The sequence below is a fragment of the Leptinotarsa decemlineata genome, unplaced genomic scaffold (genome assembly GCF_025532065.1).
Source record: "Leptinotarsa decemlineata unplaced genomic scaffold, Ldec_3_MD MMD2_tig00000882_RagTag_RagTag, whole genome shotgun sequence".
NCBI lineage: Eukaryota > Metazoa > Arthropoda > Insecta > Coleoptera > Chrysomelidae > Leptinotarsa > Leptinotarsa decemlineata.
In genome coordinates, this window is record NW_027412556.1 from 4,649,930 (window position 1) to 4,672,876 (window position 22,947).

The 22,947-nt window shown below is 38.6% G+C and overlaps 1 protein-coding gene across 3 annotated transcripts in view; it reads right to left on the reverse strand.

The window, feature by feature from the left end:
* LOC111502769 (growth factor receptor-bound protein 14) overlaps positions 1-22,947 on the reverse strand; it is a 339,060-nt gene that overhangs the window by 253,724 nt on the left and 62,389 nt on the right. For all 3 annotated transcript variants that reach the window (XM_074174853.1, XM_074174852.1, XM_074174851.1), the window contains exons 2-4: positions 17,188-17,327; positions 16,794-16,953; positions 3,170-3,300 (exon numbers count right to left, since the gene is read on the reverse strand). In XM_074174853.1, the coding sequence (XP_074030954.1) occupies positions 3,170-3,300; positions 16,794-16,953; positions 17,188-17,327 (431 nt within the window). The remainder of the gene's footprint in view (positions 1-3,169; positions 3,301-16,793; positions 16,954-17,187; positions 17,328-22,947) is intronic.

Sequence of the window (22,947 nt, forward strand, 5' to 3'; positions counted from 1 at the left end):
TTACATTTACATGAACATAAATAACCAATACTCAGTCCTTCTACAATAATAAGAAAAATATAAAATAACAAATAACAAACAAAATTTAATCTCTGCTCCCTATAACAATATACACTACTAACAATTCAATAATAATTCCTATATATCTTTTCTTTCATCGCATCGCCCAACTTGCCAGGTTTGTGTCACCTTCGCTGTCTACTTAGCCTGACTAAGTTCTCATACTTCATTTCAATTCCTGGCTCCGCTATAAGTCGCAGCTGTCCCCTTTCATTCTATTCTTCGTTACTAACCAGATTCTCCGCCCATTCATTCACGAATCTTATGCAATCATCCCTTTTTCCATTCCCTTCCCTTAATGTTATCTCCACTTTTTCCCTTTCCATTCGTTCCTTCCATTCTTGCCATCCAGTCCTGTCCCCGTCCATGCATCTCTCAATCATATGATCTGCCGTTTCTGGCTCTCCGTAGCCACAAGGGCACGGCACTTCCGGTCCCAGGTTGAACCTAGCCAGTTACTGTGCCCTGTCAGCAATTGCACGGCCTTCCTCGACGATCCAACGGTTCATTCCCAACTGTTTTACAGAACTTGTAAAACAGTCGCCCAGTCGTACCGCTCTCCCATTTCCTTTGCCAGTCGCCCTTGATGCATTCCTTTATTCTCTTTCGCTCTTCATTCTTACTACCTATCCTTATCACCTCCCATGTCACGCTCTCTCTGTCCAACCCCTTTGTGGCTTCCTCGTGGGCCTTCCTATTACCCAGGTTATTTATTGAGTGACCTTTTCTCCATATAATACCGGTCCGTGCTCCCCTTTAACTCCTCTCCTCAATTTTTCTCTGAATCATTGCTACCCTCTTATTCTTTGTTATCCCCCTTCTCATCCCTTCCACAGCCACTGCGGAGTCACTGACTATCATGACGCTCTCTTCCGTACTCCACGTATCCATGACCTTCTCGATCGCAATCATCTCTGCCTCATTCACACCGCTCTGTTCGTTGACTCTTTAATTCCCCGTGACTCATTCACCCCCCTCACTCTCCCATGCCCACCCAATTCCTACTCTTTCTTCATCTAACCTTATGCCGGCGTCCACATGCACGTCTGTCATTCATTCTCCCCCCAGCAATGTTCCTTGCATCCATGGGGCTACCCTTTCACGACCTTTCAATCTATCTTCAATCTTTCTTTTACCATTCATACTCCATTCCCAGTATCTTGCCCCCGCTTCCACGTGTAGTGGGGCAATCCCGGAAATCACGCAGAGCGCAGCCGTTGGCGTTGTCCTGTACACCCCACTTGAGACGATCAGGAAGGGCCTCTGCGCTGCGCTCAGCTGCCTTTTTACTCTATTGTCATATACTCTGTATCCCTATACTTGAACCCGGTATAGCATCGCTGGCTTCGTTACCCTTTCATAAATGATTCGCACGCATTCTCTCCTGAGACCAACATTCTTTCCGGTCCGGTCTTTCAGACCGTGAGAGTACGGCTGTGCCTGTTAGACATCGTAGTTCATCCCTACTGTAGTCCAACAACTGCTTGGTATCAAGCTACAAAGGGTGAATAAACGCCTTGGAGTCAGCCAATCCTAGAAGATTCTGCCACATGTCTATAAATCTTCTTGCCATCCAGGTGTTCAATATTTGATTTGCAAAGCCTAAAGCGATGCCAATGACAGGTTCTAGTCCGATGGAACTGCTTTCAGTGCCCTCCTTTGCAAGGGAGTCAGCAGCCTCATTGCCTTCCAAGCCAGTATTGCCAGGAATCCAGACCATTGAAAATCTGTCTTCCTATCGAAAAGAGTCTCGTTTTTGGCAATTTGCTACCAATTTAGACGTTGCTCGGTAGTAGCCAAGAGCTTCCAATGCCGCTTGACTGTCTGAGAATATTTTTATTGACTTGTGTATCAGGTTGAATTCTTCCAATCTCTCTGCACACAATCCAATAGCGTGAACTTCCCCTTATAATACAGTCGCATAGGTTCCTAGGCAGGTTGATACCTCTGTGATATCTCTGAAGATGTTTTTGATCCACCTGGGAACCAACAACTATCTGCTCTTAATATTTCTTTCTCCCGGAGGATCCAGTCCTATCTACTCGGGAACAGTACTTTGAAAGGCAGTTCATGGTTGACAGTTGCACAAGTCTATATGTAGTCCATCTAGCCTCTCTCTCCAGAAAGGAGGTAGATCTAGAACGATCTCCATGAACGCTGACGGTGTGGTACCGATGACACCACTGATGGTCAAACAAGCCCGTCTCTATAAGCCTGGGCCGTTTTCTGTAAAGCTTTCGGCCATCAGGTAATTGCACCATAAGTGATCATTGGTCTGACAATCATCATAAATAGATTTGTTTGGAACCTAAACCCCAAATTTTAACACAAATCTTTCGGCATATCCATAGAGACAGTCTGGCTTTGTGTTAAACTTATTCCTAGTGAGCGTTCCAGATGGGTTTTTTTATCAAGGATTGTGCAAAGATGTTTCACCTCCGTTCCAAATGGAATGACCTCACCATTGAGGGAAAGTGGCGTCTAGTTTTTCTCCTCCTGGTGAAGGAGATTATCACAGTTTTGCTGGGGTTGACAAACATCTGCTCCCTTTGGCATCAACTGTAAACAACTTCCATCGTGCTTTGGAGGATATTACAAGCTACCCTTTCCGACGTAGATCTTGCCAGAATGATGAGGTCATCTACATAAGCTTGCAGATCAACTTTTCTTCTGTTGTGGGCATCAAGCGGACTATCCATCAGGAGCAACCACAGAAGGGGAGATAATACCCCATCCTAAGGACAGCCTCTGGTGACCCTGAACCTAATGGCCTCACCTTGAGGAGTCATAGTTGCAGGCTTATAGATCCAGCCAGTAATGGCCGATTCTATACCTTCCCTAGCTAGAGATGATCCTATAGAATTAGGTAGTGCATTGTAAAATGCTCCTTCAATATCGAGAAATGAAGCAACCGCAAAAGTGAACCGCTTCAAATGACGCTCCTTCCGATCAAATTGAACAATTATTCACTGAGATATTACAGTATAAAGTAGACTCATGAAAACGGACAAAACTTTTGAAACAATTATTTCGTGAACTTGACATAAGGAGAAGTAGAAAATCAATTGACAATATAAAGGTGAACGACCAATCAAAAAAATATACTTACCTGCGGGTGATGAAAAAACTCATATTTTCTAAAGTCTTTCCTGAACCTGAAGTGGAATCGGGCGTGGAAAGAGAATCGCTTCATGTCTTTATAGGCATCTAAGACGTACTCATGATCTTCCAATTGCCTTTCTGAAACCAAAAACAAAGATCAAACTTGGCTTATGTTCAAGTAAAGCGTGTGTGAACAAATGGATCGAACATTTTTCAAATCGAAATTAATATTTATATCCTTTAGAATGTCGTTACGTCAAATATGTATCTTCCACTCCGTAGACAATATCTATTTCAGAGAAAAACGATGAACAAGAATGAACAAGAAACCTTCTTTTGCCAGTTGAGAAATACAATATTTGGAGCTGACTTCCAATATTTGTGTTGACTTCATTTCCTGTTGAATTCGCTTCATTAATTCATTTCATTTGATTTTGACCAATGTATCTGTGGCTTTTTAGTAACGAATAATCAGAATTTTAATTTTTCCATAATGAATATCAAGTTTTTCATTCTTATTCCTACATTATAACGAATTTGTTATTTTCGTAGCTCCTTATTTATAACCATTATTCAAACATCGGTCTTGAATATGAAAATTACAAAAATATCAAAACTCGAATTTTGTGTTGTAGGATCAAAATCGATTTCCAAGCAATTTTTTTTCAAATAACTTATTTCGGTATTATAAACGCGAGGCAAAATATCGAGAATATGTCCTTTTCGCAGGATGTAGGTTCAAGGCTGTCACTCGGGTTTAGAATTGCAAAAAACGAGGCCCATGAAGGTCTATGTCTGTACCAAAAATCAAATATCTACTTTCGGAAATGACTTGACAGTGTCCTCATCTTAAGTGTGTCACTCTACATTGTGTCCGCAAAGTATGGAATAAATACGATATTTCCAAAACCAAAGGTCGTTTTAAAAAAACCTGAAACACTTCGATTTTTAATTTTAATATTCTACATTCTACAACAAAATTTCATTATACAGAGTGATTCATATTAATGTGATGACGTCATACTTGTATTTGGTGTTGGTTTTAAATAATCCGTAACGAGCTGATTCTGAAAAGGGATGATACTTGGAGTCTAACGGACAGAATTTGAAAGATGTGCACTTAGAAAATAAGTTCTATTGATATCTAATGAAAGTAGAAGTTATTTAATTATTTTATATTTATTCTAATGATTAATTTTAACAATGGGAAAGTAATCCAGTAATAAATAAACGACTTTATTTCAAATTTTCGAACTGTAGTACTCACTGTATTTGACAGTAACCTAAACGTTGAATAAATTCTTGTTGTTTATGATCTCTTGTGAAATATTGTTTATTTCTGTTCGAATTATCTCTTTTAATTCTTGAATATTTGCTGGTTTTGTTTTATAAACAACATTCTTCAGATGACCCTACATAAAGTAATCCAACGGATTTAAGTCTACCAATCCATCGGTTCGTAAACATTTGGTCGAGATACCTTCGAACATCTGCAGCATAATGTGGAAGCGCACCATCCTGTTGAAACCATGAACTTTCATCAAAACATCCAGGATTAATTCTACTGGTGAATAAATAACACAACACAACAAAGTTTTTGTTTCGGGGTTGAAATTAGATGATTTTAATGTATTTCCACGTGTTAAAACCGAAAGTGACCATAAAAATTATATATTAGCTCTTGTTTTCAAGATATAGTATCATTATATTATATATATGTATATTGAGTTTTCAACAAATGAAATATTTCATCACCAACAGTTGGTACACATGTTTGTTTACATAACACCCCTCTCATCAGCTGTTCTTAAGTAGTAAACATAACCTATGTGAGTTTGTCAATTGTACGCACGTGGTTGCTATTGAAATTATCGTGTGAAGTTGATTTTTAAATTAATTTAAGTGCTGATCTGAAATGCCTCGAAAGTGTGTGAATTCTGTCGATAGCTTTTGCTATATATGTGGTGAAATAACATTTAAGGCTCAGAAACGTAAAATGACACCTATCGTTAAGACAGCCTATGAACATTATTTTGGTGTGAAAGTTGGGGACCAAGATAAATCATGGGCTCCTCATATATGTTGTAATTCTTTTTCCGTCATATTGCGAGAGTGGCTGAAAAATAAAAACCGGGCAATGGCTTTTGCAGTACCTATGGTTTGGCGTGAGCCTACCAATCATACAGACAACTGTTATTTCTGCTTAACTCCTCCCATTAAGCAAGGTTTATCTATGAAGAAAATAGGAACGGTTAAATACCCTAATCTCCCATCTGCTCTTCGGCCTGTACCACACTCAGACAATTTGCCAGTCCCTTCTCCACCCCAAAACTATGAAATTTTAGAGGAAGGTAATGAAGACTGTTTAGAAGGAGCAACCCATCCTTCTACATCCTATGACCCTGATTTTGAGGTAAGCGATAGGTCTAGTGATCCGCACAGAATTAGTCAAGCAGAGTTGAGTGACCTTATAAGAGATCTTCGCTTGTCTAAGGAAAAGGCTGAGCTGTTAGGGTCAAGACTACAACAGTGGAATCTTCTAAAACATGATGTGAAAATATCTCAGTACAGACAGCGTCAAAAAGATTTGCTTCCTTTTTTTGAGAAAAAAGAAAACCTCGTAGTTTGTTCTGATGTTAATGGTTTGATGTACTGCTTGAATTTGGATCACACTCCATCTGAATGGAGACTGTTTATAGACTCTTCAAAACTAAGCTTATAAGCTGTACTTCTGCATAATGGAAATCAGCTACCCTCTATTCCTATAGGTCATGCAGTTCACATGAAGAAAACGTATATAAATATGAAAACACTTCTCCAATCAATCAAATATGAACAACACAAGTGGCACATCTGTGGTGATCTGAAAGTCATTGCTATACTCCTAGGAATGCAATTAGGGTTCACCAAGTACTGTTGTTTTTTGTGTCTGTGGGACAGTCGGGATAGAAAATCTCACTATAAAAAAATGAACTGGCCTACACGAGACCTAAACCCTAATGAGAAAAATGTAGTTTACGAGCCTCTTGTAGATCCTAAGGATGTTCTCCTTCCCCCATTACATATTAAGTTGGGACTAATGAAAAACTTTGTGAAGGCCATGGACCAGGAAGGACAAGCTTTTATGTACTTGAGAGCAAAGTTTCCCAGGTTGAGTGATGCTAAAGTCAAGGAAGGCATCTTTATTGGGCCTCAAATCCGTGAAATCGTAAATGATCCTGCTTTTGACATGATTTTAACATGATTGAAACCATGAACTTTCATCAAAACATCCAGGATTAATTCTACTGGTGAATAAATAAATAATTTAAAGTAGTTACAAGATATCCCCTTAAAAACTGAAGGTATGTTGGCCTGTTTAAAGTACCGTCGAAAAAGTAGGGTCCGATGATCCTGTTTCTTACAATGCCAGCCCATACATTTACCTTTTGCGGGTATTGTGTATGATGCTGACGCATCCAGTGGGGGTTTTCTTTGGACCAGTTCCTACAATTCTGACGGTTGGCCCCATCATTTAATGTAAAAGTGGCTTTATCAGAAAAAAATATAGTTTTTACGAGGAGACGGTCTCGGTGACAGTTATCCATCATGGCTCCACAAAATTCTATTCTTCTATCTGGAGTATCCTCGTTTAATTCATGTAGAAGTTCGATTTCAAAGGGATGCCATTTTTCCAATTTTAATACTTTGTGTAGGTACAGTTGTTTCACTGACATCGAAATCATGACTAACCTCACGAACAGAAGTGTGCACATCTTCTTCAAAAGCAAGTAGAACATCTAGTTTTGTATCATCATTTACAGAAGGACGACCTGATTTGCGTGCATTTTCAATTGTACCAGTTTCTCGAAATTTCTTTTCAATCTTACCTACTGCTGACTACGTTGTGCGTCTTTCTGGATATTTTTCATTAAATAATTTACACAGTTCCATCTGAGTTCGCGATCTGTCACCATAGCCAATCATCATAAGTATTTCAATTCTTTGCTTTGCACTTAAATTCATTACTACTTCAAGTTGATTTGAAGCAATACTACAGAAAATTCACGAATTAATACAACAACTACTGTCCTATTCAACAGTTACTGAACGTCAATCGAGAATAATGACATTTCATAATAACAAAAAAAAACTAGCCGCCTAGTTTTTTTAAATAAATTAGAAATACTTAGCACGGTTACTGTCAACTACAGTAAGGACTCCAGTTCGAACATTTAAAATAAAGTCATGTATTTATCACTGGATTACTTTCCCATTGTTGAATCAATCATCTGATTAATTTCTACTTTTATTAGATATCAATAAAATGTATTTGCTAAGCGCACATCTTTCAAATTCTGTCCATTAGACCCCAAGTATCATACCTTTTCGGAATCAGCTCGTTACGGATTATCTGAAACTGACACCAAATACAGGGTGTTGCATTTCAAAAAATTACCGATGGCGTCATCACATTAATATGGATCACCCTGTATAATGAAATATTGTTGTGGAATGTAGAATATTGAAGTTAAAAATCGACGTATTTCAGGTTTTTGTAAAACTACCTTCGGTTTTGGAAATATCAAATTTATTCCATACTTTGCGGACACACTGTATATATATCACAGGATATAGAAATATAAAACAATCTCCAAATACGCAACATTGCACGGATGCGTATTAAGCATTTTACCTTAGTACGGTGCCGCGAGCAAAGTTGCCACCTCGGCATATGGATCTTTATAAATATTGAGGGGGGGTCAAGATCACAAAGAAAAAGTATTGAGTATTCAGTATTCATTAATCACTCTTCAGAAACGGCTGCAGAGCATTTGTAGAATGCAGCACATCTGCTTTTCTTCGGTCTTGCTGGGTAGCAGTATAATGTAAGTTTCTGGTGACTCTTTTATATATTTTTATAACTATTTAATGTTAGTTCATTCCTGGGCGTATTTTTCTTTCTTTTTTTTTTCATAATAAATATTTTATTTCATTAGCTCGGACTAATGTCTGATGTGATATAAATTGATTTGAAATTCCTTAAAGTATCTGTAAAAAATTAAAGATTGGAGAATCATACATCGGTGAAAGTAAGAGGCCATTGAAAGTTTACATTGCCGAGCACAAAAAACACACAGCGAGGACAAACCAGTAAATCTGGAATAGCAGAGCATGTTTGGACTCATCAACATAACATTAAGTGGTCTCAAGCTGAAATCATCCACAAAATAATAGGGGAGGCCACGATGCAAAATGGGGATTTAGTCGAGCATCATGGAGACATATTAGGTTGCAAAGCTTAGATGATAAGAAAAACAAATTTTGAATTGAACGGGTTATATTTTTAGGGGTGATTAATTTGTGGAAAGAAATTTTTTGACTTTCTACTACTCCATCTTGATACAAAAAAAAGAGATGTGGGAATCTTCAAAAAAAAGGAAGGAAGTATGTATGTATCAAGATGGAGTAGTAGAAAGCTAAAAACTTTCTTTCCCAAAAAAAAAATGTTATATATTATATACATTTTCATTGGTGGGAGAAGCGGCTATAGATTTGGCATGTAGAAGTAGCATTCAGACCACATGCGAGGTTATCTCATTTCTTTTTCAATGTCAAAGATAAGGTCGACAAGTTGGAAAAATCTAGAGTTTATAAGCTTAAGGGTCCGGAGTGTAATAGTGTTTATGTGGGACAATGCGGACGAAATTTCCAAAAACGGTATGCTGAACATGAAAGGCATGCAACCACAAGTTTCCGAATCTAAACGATACGGAAATTCTGCACTATGCAAGGAAGATTGCAAACTCAATTATTTAGAATCCTTGGAAATTTACAAGCATAAACATTGCGGGTGCAACCTGTTAAATGATCAAATCGATTCAATTTACTCTCCGGTTTTTAAATTGGCACATCCGCATTGTGAACTGTAAATTTAGGTACTCAATCAAGTACCTGAATGGTATATATTGGCGAATGTAATGAATCATTGTTAGTTTATTGTATTAGTTTGAGAATGTCCATATAGGACGACCCTGCAGTAACGTAAGTTACAATTAAAAGTGGTAAAAAACATAGTAATATTCATTTCTCTTTTCATTATTATATCCGGTTCGGCGACATTCAGCTTCTTGGAGAAAACCGAAATCACTTCTAGATCCTCATCAAGATATAAAACCTCTTGCTGCCGGTGAAGATGTAAATCCGCAGCAAATCAATAGAATGGATTTTTTCGTTTTTCCAATAAGTCGTTTATATTCAATAAAAAAACGTTGAAGTTTGGCCAGCAAACCCTCATGTTACACACGGCCAAGGCCTTTGAAATATCAAGCGCAACAACTATTGACCCTCCATGTTTCTCGATTGCGTTATTCCAAATATGGGTGACATACGATAGAAGGTCGCCTGTTGATCTTTGTTTCCGAAAGCCATATTGATGATCGCCCAAGATGTTAAAGCATTCCAAATATTAAAGAATATGGAGGTTTACGGCTTTCTCCATGATTTTTGTTTTCACTGACAGCAAAGCGACCGGTCTATAGTTATTTGGAAGATTTTTCTTGCCCTTTTTGGGAATAGGCTGAACGCAAGCAGTCTTCTAACAAGAAGAAAAACCCCTTCCTTGTAAGACAGGTTGAAAAGTCTGCAAAATACAGTTGCGAGTTAATTTGCGCACTTTTTGTTGTTCACACCACAAAGTGTATTCTTTGACGCGTTGAGAAGAGAGTAAAGGTACAAGGTATGTGATTCGAAACAAGTTAAAAAAATTACAGGTAAATTTTCGTTTCGTGGACACCCGGCGATTTTGAAAAAATGTTGGACTGTACTTACGTATTTTGATGCGTAGATTACGAGTCCGAATGAAACAAGCGGCGCTCTCCCTTATTTAAAAAGTTGCGGCCCTTCAAAGTTCAGAAAAGGGCAACTTTTCCGCCTTCTTTTTCACCAAATAAACTATTTAAAAACACAAGCATTTATTCACTAGGTCATCTTTACACCTTATTCCTCCTTCTTTAACACTTTTTACTTCAATAATCAAAATTTTTCTTATAAAAATGTTAAAAAATGTACGGAGCTGCTTTTTGGTTACTATCACTGTATTTTACGTTTTTAAGGTTAATGATATGATGATATGATGATGTAGTCAATATTCCTAAAGTAATTCAAATGTTTTTTGCCTTCATTCTTTAGCTCGTAAATTGGTTTTTGGCACTTTTCTTAAAATTACAACAAATGTACTGAGCTTTTTTCTTCGGTATTTTTATAATCCGCTTTCTATTGCATCTATACCATAAAGTGTCATAATTTAATTTGCACTCTTCATTGCAATTAGTACAACGTATTGTTGCTGCAAACACTCCTAATTGAATGAAATATAGAATTAAATTATTTCTTACTTTCACTAAATTATGAATTTCGTTCGTTCGTTTTCTCTCACGTCAAACTAAAAATTCTACGAATTTAAAATAGTAGGTGACGACTAATACCAACCGCTTTTTTCTGAAATGTCACTAGTATCTAACCTACAAATATAAGGGTGTCACCAGGAGAAGCATTCGTTTTTAAATTAAGTTTTTTTATAAGAAAAATGTTGATTATTGAAGTGAAAAGTGTCAAAGAAGGAGGAATAAGATGTAAAGGTGACCTAGTGAATAAATGCTTGTGTTTTTAAATAGTTTATTTGGTGAAAAAGAAGGCTGAAAAGTTGCCCTTTTCTGAACTTTGAAGGGCCGTAACTTTTTAAATAAGGGAGAGCGCCGCTTTTTTCTTTCGGATTCGTAATCTACGCATCAAAATACGTAAGTACAGTCAAAATTTTTTTCAAAATCGCCGGGTGTCCACAAAACGAAAATTTACCAAATTACATATTTAAAAAACAACAACACCAAACACATCAAATTTAATTTATCCTTAAGAATATATTATCGCTCACTGGACTAACGCTAACATTGACACTGATCATCAAAACGGAACAAGGTCATAATAATATTTGATTCGTTAACATATCTCAGAATTCAACAACGATATCATGAAAGGCGGCGAAATGACAAAATGATGAGATCTCGCTTGTGTGACTCGGGTAACGATAAGTCGTTGTACGTCAAGCGAGAACGGTTAAGAGATAATTATCTACAGGGTTATTTACGTACGACGAATATAGTAAAAAAGGTCTACTCTAAGGAGGAGAGGTCATCGTATCGCCTCCATTGAGAGTTCGATTGGAAAGATAAACAATTACGCGTCGTATTATTCAGTGCGGTGTTGCCGTTTGTGTCTGAAACTAACAAGAAACCCGACAATGAAATGCGACACATCAGGTTCATCGTCTAGATTAATGTATTTACTACGCAGAAGACATTGAGGCCACAAGAATATTATTGTAAGGAGAAAGAAAATCAATATATGAGAATATGTTCAACACACTATTAGATATGAATGAAATAATATTATGGTAAATCATATCCACTAACTGGGGAATTTATGATGCACTGTTTGGAACTTTTGGTGTAGTAATGAATATAACTGGAGGTTTCTCCCCAACACCAAATCGTTATTTTTAACACCTCGACACGTGTTTCGATCTCCAAGTGATCATTTTCAAGAGGAAGATTAAACTAAAAAATTTGCGAAGCTAACCCTATTTATGCTATACAGGTATACCATTGTGGTTGTGGAATTGGCCGCGGTGGTAGTGCGCCCGACTCACGATCGGAAGGCCGTGGGTTCGATTCCCGCCTCGACCAGATATTTTTCTCGAGAGAATTTATCTGGTTGAAGCTGGGACGATTCTGCAAACGTGTCACACGTTAAAAGGTAAGACCTCGTTAGTCCTTAGCTCGCACAAGTTTCTCAACTTCTAAGAGTTGTCGTTCGTAAGGGGGCCGCAGCTGATTAACGAAAAAACAGATTTTAAACAGACTTTAAACAGATACAGGTATACCACACATTTGGTGTTTCAAATCAATTTTACAATTTGCCTCATCTATTAATTTTACAATATGTTATGTAAGGCTATATATAAAAAAAACAATTTTCAAGCTATATAAAATTAATTTAATTAATTTCCAATATTGCCTATCTAAATTCATTTTTACAATGTGTCCTTATGCAATAGTCAGTAAATCTAATAATATCATTTCAACAAGCTATACAGTATGCTATTTGGTATTGGTCAGTCATCGTTATTCATAATATTATTACGGTGTCGAAACTATATTGCCTCCCAAAAATCCACAAACCGGGAAAATCAATGCGTCCTAACGTGTCAGCTATTGGAGTTCCTACCTACCGAATAGCAAAGTGGCTCATCAGGGTATCTGAAAGCTTGTCTATTGTGGAACCAGGTTTAAGTGTAAAAAACTTTTTAGAGTTCATACAACATACAAAAAACATCGTTCTGCAAGAATGTGAGATTTTGGTTTCTTTTGATGTTAGTTCCTTATTTCCTAGCGTCCCATCTCCACAGACCTTGCTAACCTCAGGGAATTACTAGACAAAAATAATTTCAATAATAACGAAATCGATGAATTCGTTTCTCTTACTGATTTGTGTAAAAGGTTGCTTTTATGAACAACAGGAAGGAAAGGCCATAGGAAACCCCTTGTCCCCCTACTTGACAGACCTGCAGCAGATTCGAAATTGAAACCAAAGAAAAGTATTTTGCTAGGATTTGGCTAGCCACTAACGGTTTCTCGAGGGGTATTATAGATGACATAATAAGGAAGAAGAAGTTTAGGTTAAGAATAAACGAAATCTCGACTTCCAGAAACGACAAAAACCAAGATAAATACATCTCAGTTCCATACCACCAATATACTAGGAACTTTGGAAATATTTTCAAGGAATTAGGTATGAAGGTGGTTTTTAAAACAAGTCATACACTACAGAGCCTTTTGGAAAGTCCATAAGACAAAGTCGAGAATTCGGAAAAGTCTGGAATTTACAGTATTGATGAAAAATATTACGGACAGACAAAAAGACCTGAAAAATCAGCAGTCGCCCATCATATTTTGCAACAAAACAATTCCATAGACTTCAGTTCATTAAGATTAGTTAGACAAGTTCTTCCTCTTGAAGATGGTCACTTGGTGATCGAAACACGTGTCGAGGTGTTAAAAATAACGATTTGGTGTTGGGGAAAAAACTCCAGTAATAACTGGACGATTATTAAAATTGTTCCTGGAAATGCATTTTGATATACAGTGCCGTCATATGCTTAGATATTAGTCACTTTATTGAACTAGCAACTTCTTACTCCTTTTTCATTAATACAGAAAAATCTAAAGTTTTCGGGTCAAAAATCATTAGGCGTATTATCTGATTCTCATATGAGGTTTGAAAAACACACCAACAAACTCATTCAACAAGCCTATACCTCCTCCAAACTGTCCTCGTTTGAGGGAGGTGAGGAAAAACAGACTATCTAACAAGCTCAAGGAAGTTGGATGGCTAAATATGGAGAACAGGGGAAAACTGCATACTGCCCGTCTCTATCATGAGAATATCTTATATAAAGTCCCTTTGTACCTACAAAGGAAAGTGACGTTTCGAACCGATGTTGATGTGAAAGATCACTCATCAAATGACGTACCTAATCAGCTCTGGTAAGAGACTTGTCAAGTTTGATTTGATGAGTGCCACAATATTCATTTCTATTTTCAATTTTGTCGTGTCATAGGTTCACGAGATTAAGTAATCTAAGCTAATTGTTTCAGAATACGTTATCTCTAATGGTAATGACCCAATCAATTGTATCATTTGACCTCATATCATCATTAGTGAACTTTAGTCTAACAAATGACGATTCATTGTGCAACTATCATATCTGACAGAGTTATTGAAAAAAAAAATAATTATATTCCGCAGTAAGATTCTAGTTTTGATCTTCCTATGGAAATTCTGCTCTATATTTTATAACATAAAAAATATGTTCGATTCTGAGCAATATTATATTATCTTATTTTCCTTGGCGTATCTATAAGGAAGAAATCTACACATACGGTGCGAATCTGAATTGTCTCCCCATCCACCATCCCTCTTAACCCATCTCGCTTGGAGTTCGAGTAGGAACGCTCATCTCGCTTGGAGTTCGAGTAGGAACGCTCATCTCGTTTAGAGTTCGAGAAGAACGCCCATATCGCTAGGAGTTCGAGTAAGACGCTCATCTCGCTTGAAGTTCTAGTAGGATGCCCATTTCGCTTGACGTTTGAGTAGGACCCCCCTTTTGCTTGGAGGTTGAGTAGAATGCCCATCATGCTTGAAGTTCGAGTAGAACGTTCATCTTGCTTAGGATTTGAGTAGGACACTCATCTCGCTTGGAGTTTGAGTAGGACACTCATCTCGCTTTGAGTTCGAGTAGGATGCCCATTTCGCTTGGTGTTTGAGTAGAACGCCCATTTTGCTTGAAGGTTGTGTAGAATGCCCACGTTGCTTAGAGCTCGAGTAGGACGCCCATCTCGCTTGGATATCGAGTAACACGCCCATCTCTATTGGAGTTCGAGTTGGCCACCTATCCTACTTGAAGTTCGAATGGGACGCCCATCTTGCTTGGAGTTTGAGTAGGACACTCATCTCGTTTGGAGTTTGAGCAAGACACTCATCTCGCTTGGAGTTTGAATAGGACACTCATCTCGCTTGGAGTTCGAGTAGGATGCCCATTTCGCTTGGCGTTTGAGTAGAACGCCCATTTTGCTTGGAGGTTGGATAGAATGCCCACGTTACTTGGAGCTCGAGTAGGACGCCCATCTCTATTGGAGTTCGATTTGGCCGCCTATCCTACTTGAAGTTCGAGTGGGACGCCCATCTCGCTTGGAGTTTGAGTAGAACACTCATCTCGTTTGGAGTTTGAGCAAGACACTCTTCTCGTTTGGAGTTTGAGAAGAACGCCCATCTCGCTAGGAGTTCGAGTAGGATGCCCATTTCGCTTGGCGTTTGAGTAGAACGCCCATTTTGCTTGGAGGTTGGGTAGAATGCCCACGTTACTTGGAGCTCGAGTAGGACGCCCATCTTGTTTGGATATCGAGTAACACGCCCATCTCTATTGGAGTTCGAGTTGGCCGCCTATCCTACTTAAAGTTCGAGTGGGACGCCCATCTCGCTTGGAGTTTGAGTAGAACACTCATCTCGTTTGGAGTTTGAGCAAGACACTCATCTCGTTTGGAGTTTGTGAAGAACGCCCATCTCGCTAGGAGTTCGGGTAGGATGCCCATTTCGCTTGACGTTTGAGTAGAACGCCCATTTTGCTTGGAGGTTGGGTAGAATGCCCACGTTACTTGGAGCTCGAGTAGGACGCCCATCTCTATTGGAGTTCGATTTGGCCGCCTATCCTACTTGAAGTTCGAGTGGGACGCCCATCTCGCTTGGAGTTTGAGTTGGACACTCATCTCGTTTGGAGTTTGAGAAAGACACTCATCTCGTTTGGAGTTTGAGAAGAACGCCCATCTCGCTTGGAGTTTGGGTAGGATGCCCATTTCGCTTGGCGTTTGAGTAGAACGCCCATTTTGCTTGGAGGTTAGGTAGAATTCCCACGATGCTTGGAGCTCGAGTAGGACGCCCATCTCGCTTGGATATCGAGTAACACGCCCAACTCTAGTGGAGTTCAAATTGGCCGCCTAATTCGCTTGCAGTTCGAGTGAGACGCCCATCTTGCTTGGAGTTTGAATGGGACGCCCATCTCGCTTAGAGTTTGAGGACGTCTATCTCGCTTGGGTTCCGAGTAGGACGCTCATCTTGCTTGGGACTCGAGTCTTCTTTGCTACGAAAACTTCTCGGCCCTAGAGTGGATGCCTTATTGAAACACACATATACTTTTCAAAAATTAAAGTTTGAATAGAAAACTATTGAATTTCTCTTAGCCACTTGGCTCCCCAGCTCCAGTAGGGCTGGTTCTACATTAGAAGCGAAATTTCTCCCGATCAGACGGTCTGAGCGGGTCTGGTCGGATCTGAAGAAAACAATCACATGACGCACTGGCTTTCCTCCTACACTGGAGCCAGTACTCGTTCCGGGGAGGGAAGTCAGGTCTGAATGGTCTGGCAAAAATCAAACAACTTTGCTTTTACTTTCAGTTGCATGAAAGCTTTGATCGAGGTGGTGCATATTGAACTTGGTTATTATATTCAATTGTGCCATAATGGTAGAAAAAGGAATATTAATTGAATACTAAGTCTACTCCTATGTGAACCAGAATGTAATCAAACGTCATACTGGCTGAAAACTAGCTGCCATGAGGAGCACCTACTCTGGAGTGGTCTGGTCTAGTAAGCGCGGCTCTGGTGGCCAAATCGACTCCGCTTCCAATGTAAGACCGGCCTGAATCTTTGATGACTTCATTTTGGTTTGTTCTCGAAAATTTCAAATTCTACACATCTTGTGTACATTTTTGAAACAACATTAAGTGTAACACCTATCACATCTGCTACGTCTCTTTGTGGCTTTTCTTGTTGAACAAGAACACAATTTTTTCCTACCTACACATCTGATGTGAATGTGAATGATGTCATTATTAGAGAATTCAATGTACGACTCCCAATGTTCAATCTGATTCACAGCTACACATAACTAAGTTCTGAATTACGTAAAGGGAAAAAACAAAACACTCATATAATACCAATAAAAACTCAGGTGTGGATGATATTGGTAGAAACACTCACCCAATCCCAGATCAGTCCAATATTCGATGATACTCCAATGTACACTTTTCGAAACCCGATTTTTCACTGCTAGAAGTTGGCACAGATCGCTAGCACAGAGATTCCTCTCGACGACCACAGACTGAGAGCTTTCGTTGTCGTTGAAAAATTGGAGTTCCTCCTGAAAGTAACCGAAATGTATTGACTTCTCAACTGTCCAAGACTTGAATGTAATGATGGAAATGTAGTGAGACAGATTTATAAGAACACTGAATATGTGAAATGATGATCAAGACAAACACTCAACAAAGGAAAAGAGAAGGGCTCTTTTTTTTAAAAATAGGCGCCTTTGCGAAATTTCACCAAAAGTTTCGAAAATTTTAGACGAGCAGTTCAATCCAGTAAAACAACTTACCGCTCTTTCCCCGCTTGGGCCAGCAGCGTCTTCCTCCTCGGGTTGCACTTCAGCCCATCCTTCTTCCATGGCTTCATGCAAACGCGCATAACCGACCCCATGCGTACATGTACACTTTCCTCGCGGAAACCGGCACCACTCTGAAAACAAAAGTTCATGTCAGAAAATCAGTTTCCCAAGCCATAATCCACATACTATCTGTATATGTTTGAAAGAATTTTCATATATTGGGAAAGAAAATGGAAAATTATAGACGGTTCCATTTGTATCATAGATTTCAATGTGACTCATTCCTTCATACACATCTCCTGATGATGCTAACTTGGTTGGCGAAACGAGCGTCGAAAAACAGTATTTTTGTTTTGGCGCAGTAAAAGTAACTTTGAATAAAAACGTTTCATTCATAACATTCATGAAATGTGAAAAATTTCCGTCATAAGAAAATAATTTATACAGCCCTGTTGGTAAAATGAAAATATGATATTGAAGAATAGTCCCGTGATCGTAACTATTGCGCACGGCTGGTGTAATCTTGAAGTAGAAATGGGTCAATTGAGGCTGAGCCTATTCAGGTTGGTGTTTAATATAATCTATAAAATACAAATAAAGCAGAACACCGAGTCAGATGCTACAAATGCAATACGCATATATTCAGACGGCTCAAAATGTGGCTCAGGATGTGGAGGTTACTCCAGATTACTAAGCCTAAGGATTAAGCGGGGAATGATAAAAAATACCAGCGTGGTTCAAACAGAACTCGCTGGTATCTCAATCGCCACAAAAAAAATAATCAGGAAAGGAATTTCTGGCAAAAACATAACAATCTGCACTGATTGCCACCAAGATTTAGCCAAAGCCTCGGTAGATAATAACATTATCCTTAGGTGGGTTGAAGGGCACGACAGGAGAAAAGGTAATCGCATTGCTAACTCTTCAGCCAAGGAAGCGGCTGGACTAAGAATTTTAGGACCCAGTGACACATACGGCCTGATGACTTCGACAATTGCGGAATTAGCCAAACGTCACACCCATGCTCAATTCCTAAAAAGATGAGATGGAATCAAAGGATTCAGTTTTACCAGGATCACCCTGGGCGACCCTATATGAATACCGATGGTAGTGGTAGTATATCCATTTTTTTGAAATTACCCCACAAAACTATGCCATAATTCATATGTGAGTGGTACAAAGCAAAATATGAACTTCTCGGGGCGTCAAGAGATAATACTTTATTTAGCTGTCGAAAAGCAAATACACTCTTACACAGCTTCTTACTCAGTTCAATGTGTGCATACCATGATAAACGGTCAAGAGTGAGTCCTAGTAGTTTGGCAGTATTATCGCCATTTTCAGTGGTTTCAGTATTTGAGGTCGTAAACAAGACCTTCTGGGTCTTGCTTTCGTTTAATTTCAACTGATTTGTTGTGAACCACAGAGACGGCTGTCTAAGAGTATCATCAGTAATTCATGGTAATTCAATTATGTTTTTCTGGGACGTTATTAGAGTTGTGTCATCTGCGAAAAGAAACATTTACCTGGTGACATAAAATGACTGAAGTCATTGAAATATATCAAGAATAGCAATGGTCCCAGAACGGATCCCTGCGGTTCACCATTCTTGATAGTTTAAATGTCAGACATGTTTCCATTCACACACACAGATTGGGTTCTGTTACATAAGTACGACTGAACTGAACTGAGTGGTAGCCCCCTCACTCCATAAAACTTCAACTTTTTGAACAGAACATCGTGCGAAACGCAATCGAATGCTTTAGAGAGATCACACATGGTTAATATCACAATACCGTCAATAACCAGACTCACAGTTTTTCGAATTGCATCTGTTGTTGATCTACCCGCTCTGAATCCGTATTGATCTTCACTAAATAATTTGTTATTGATAAAAAAGTTCATGAGCCTGTTCTTCAAAATAATTTCAAAGATTTTTCCCAAACCGGGAATGATTGATATTGGTCTATAGTTACCAACCAGAGACCTGTCTCTTTTTTTAAAAAGAGGCAATACCTTTGTATATTCAAACATGTCTGGAAAACACCCTTTTTGTATACACGAGTTGAATAAAAATGTCAGAAGATCTATAATTGCTTCAATTATACCCTTGATCATTGCACTGTTCATACCGTAAATATCTAAGCAAGAATAATTTTTCAAGGATATCACTGCATCAATTATTTCTGATGGTGTTACAGGTTCAAGTAAGAATGAAGAACATGATGATTTTCCACCATTAAGTAAATCATTCGAAGTGTAGTTGTGAAATAACATTTTCTGCTATGTTAATGAAGACTTCATTAAAATATCCCTGTTTATATCACAAGTTTGATTTTGTCTAGGGTTTCTACTCAACTCATGATTAATAATTTGCCAAGTACTTTTTTTCATTATCAGAGTTTTCAACAAAATAAATGCCAAGATAATTTGCCGTTTCTGGACGTAATAGCGAAGATGATCAACAATACCTACTCACTAATGAATTCAACCATCACAGATCATCAAGTTTTTTTCTATATTGCTCACGATATAGTGATGAAAAAACAAATTGTCCGTTTAAATGTCATGTTTTTGTAGCTCCATATCTCAAAAATATTCATTCCACTCTGTCATGGTATAAACTGATCGATAAAGAATTTTGTACTCTATACATTGAGGCTGTTCATTTATTTCCAAATTTTAACCCTTTTCAGTTTAAAACGACTTTTGGCCAATCTTCCTCTACGATTTCAAATTGAACCAAGGAGTAGCCGAAACAGCCCGAAAAATTAACAAGAGATTTGGCAATGATAGTGTTGATGAACGTTGGTTTGCGAAATTTCGTTCCGGAGATTTTAGTCTCGAAGGTGGATCTCTAAGTGGTCGATCTTCAGCAATCTAGGACCAGTACGACACTGATGGAAACTGACCCATCATACACGGTGGGAGGGACGGCGGAAGAACTAAGCATCAGCTCCCATGCGGTTTTTGTTGATTAAAAACGTATTGGAAAAAAAGATGAAAAAATTCGAAAAGTAGGTCACATTTCGAAGTTATTTCTTATTTACTTCTGCACAACCAGAAATATCCTTTTTCTGGATCAATTCGTCACGGGTGACGAAAACTGTATGCTCTATAACAACAGGACACGTTCAGGGGTGGTTGGACGCCGATAAGCCACCCAGGCGAAAGGCGACTGGGTACTGTATTGGTGGTCAGCGGCTATATAAGTATCTGCAAACGGGCCACACCATCAGAGTCAACACCCACCATACCCACCACCCAGACCCTCCGCCAACAGACTAACATATTTCCAAGCACTTCTTTAACTTTCTCACCGGTAGAACCTTCACCAATCAGGACAAGGCAAAATCGCATCTGTCGACTTCAAGTACGAGAGGATTACCAACTATTAATTCAATACCACAGAAATTTCTTCTTCAAAACATGTGTCTTATCCTCAAAGTCAGTTTGGCTTTGGGATACACCTCTATCATTCAACTGCGCAGGGTTACCGGACTCCGAAACCTTGGAAAATCGAACAGCTCCATGTCGGGTCACGGAAGAAGCATTCGATAATTTGTCTTTAGGATTTATCCAGGCGTCGAGGAGAAGAGGGATCAACGATATCAGCTGCAGGTACCTGAAAAAAGATTGGTTTGCAAAACCATCATGGTAGAGACAGTAGATCTGTTACGGAATTTTGAAATGGATGAGTTACTACGTCTTTTGGACCATGATGGATATATGGTTCTGACAATGGAGTCATTTTAGTCCAGGGTGAGAAAAATACAGTGAGGAGATTCATGCAGGAGACCCTGGGTGATAAAACAAGAAGATCTTCATATTAGCCTACTCAAATCATCCATAAAAACATTCATCAAGAGACCAAGTTAGAGGGACTAGGACCTCTGCACCTACGAGGTAACGAAATACAACTGTCTGATTAATATCTGAGATGAGATAAAAAAGGCGGAGATAGCTCTGATGCTGGCAAGACTCATATTTGAAAAAATTTGGGGACGAAAACCTGTTATTTATTATAGGCTTTACTCAATGGTAATGAAAAACATGATATGTAATTCGGTGGCAAAAACGAAGGAAAATAGGCAGGGTACAAAACTTGTTGTCAAAGGGAGTAACAAAATCACATCAACAGCAGCTTTCAAAGTATTTTTGAATCTACCTCCTATACAGTTTTTAATAATAAAATGAATAACAGTGGATGAATTCAGACTAGAAAATTCGTCAAGTTACAAAGAGTAGTGCAGAAGTGGAATTCAGGTATGTGTGGAGTAAAAAACATCTAAAACTGTTCACTTCAAAGTTGAAGTAAAACTGGAAAAGCAAACAGTTATTCTAATACATACTTAGCATACAGATAGGATGAAAACTGAAAATTTAAGAGATAAACAATCTGATTTCCCAGCTGATTCCACTAATGATGTCTCGGAAATGCTGAGACTGCTAAGACAAAAGCTCTCTATATTGTAGCAACCTCATCGGCCAATTATATGCATATTAATTTATATGTATTATAGAAGTATTATGGTTCTCTCATTGTCATTTATTTCGCTTGACTTGCTACAATGTGAGTTGTTATCCCTATTGAAATTGACACATTGTTTACAAACGATATCATCAATGAAAATGTTAAAAAAACTATAATAATCTAGAACAAAATATTTCACAACGCAAATCTGAAAACATTTTCAAAAAAAAAGCATATAAGATTAAATATATTCTGGTGTGAAAGAATTCAGAATGATAAGTGAAAAGTTATCTCACACTCTCACCATGGAACTTTCCATGCCACATTATCGTTACACCGTTCAGTTTTTATCTCGCGTTTGGAAACGACTCTCACGCATATAATATTGCATAACTTCGACTAGAAAAAATGTATAATAACTTATTATATCTATAAAGTGATGATAGCGTTGGAAACTGGATCTCTACTGCGACCTTCTGAACTGTAGATGCAATTACATATTCCCAACGAATTGTGATCTGTTTGAAGTGGCGATAGCAGGCGAGAGATTGTTATCTAGTCAGTTGATATCACAAATTCGCCCTCAACAAGATGCACGAACAGTTTAACTTAAAGGAAAATACTGCAGCTGGGTGCGTTGGTATATCCCTACTGGGTGACATGGCCAACCGTGGCGCCCTCTTTGAGAACTACGAAAGACTCGATCCACAATCATCAAAAATGAACGAGGATCTCCAAGGCGGTCCTTTACAAATCCAAGCTGCGACATCGATCGATGAGATGCATCCTCTGTCTTCCACAATAGTTTTCACTGCAAGGCATTTATTTAGACCCAGGGCCCAAAAACGAAGCATTCGTGGCAACCCGCCATGTGACATGAGACGCCACATTTTTCAGGATCATTGAAAATATCAAAAATGGAAGGTAAATGCCAAGATACTCTACCGTTTCTAGACGTGATAGCGAAGATGATCAACAATACCTACTCACTAATGAATTCAACCATCACAGGAGGAAACTCCGTCTCTTAAACACGAAGTCTCGACACATCAAGAAGAATTTTCAACAGAATGGATTTTCCAGAAATCTAGTATTAGTTGAAGTATCAGACCCGGGACTACTGGTATCCGAGCTCAGGTTCTCGACCTGCCATTTCCAGGGACAGAGGCCACACACGGTACGGTATGGTCAGCATGAGCAGGTGTGGCACCAGAGCACTCTCTGTGGCATGGTTAGTCTGGCCGCTCCCGGGACGAACCTAATTGAAGTACTTGACC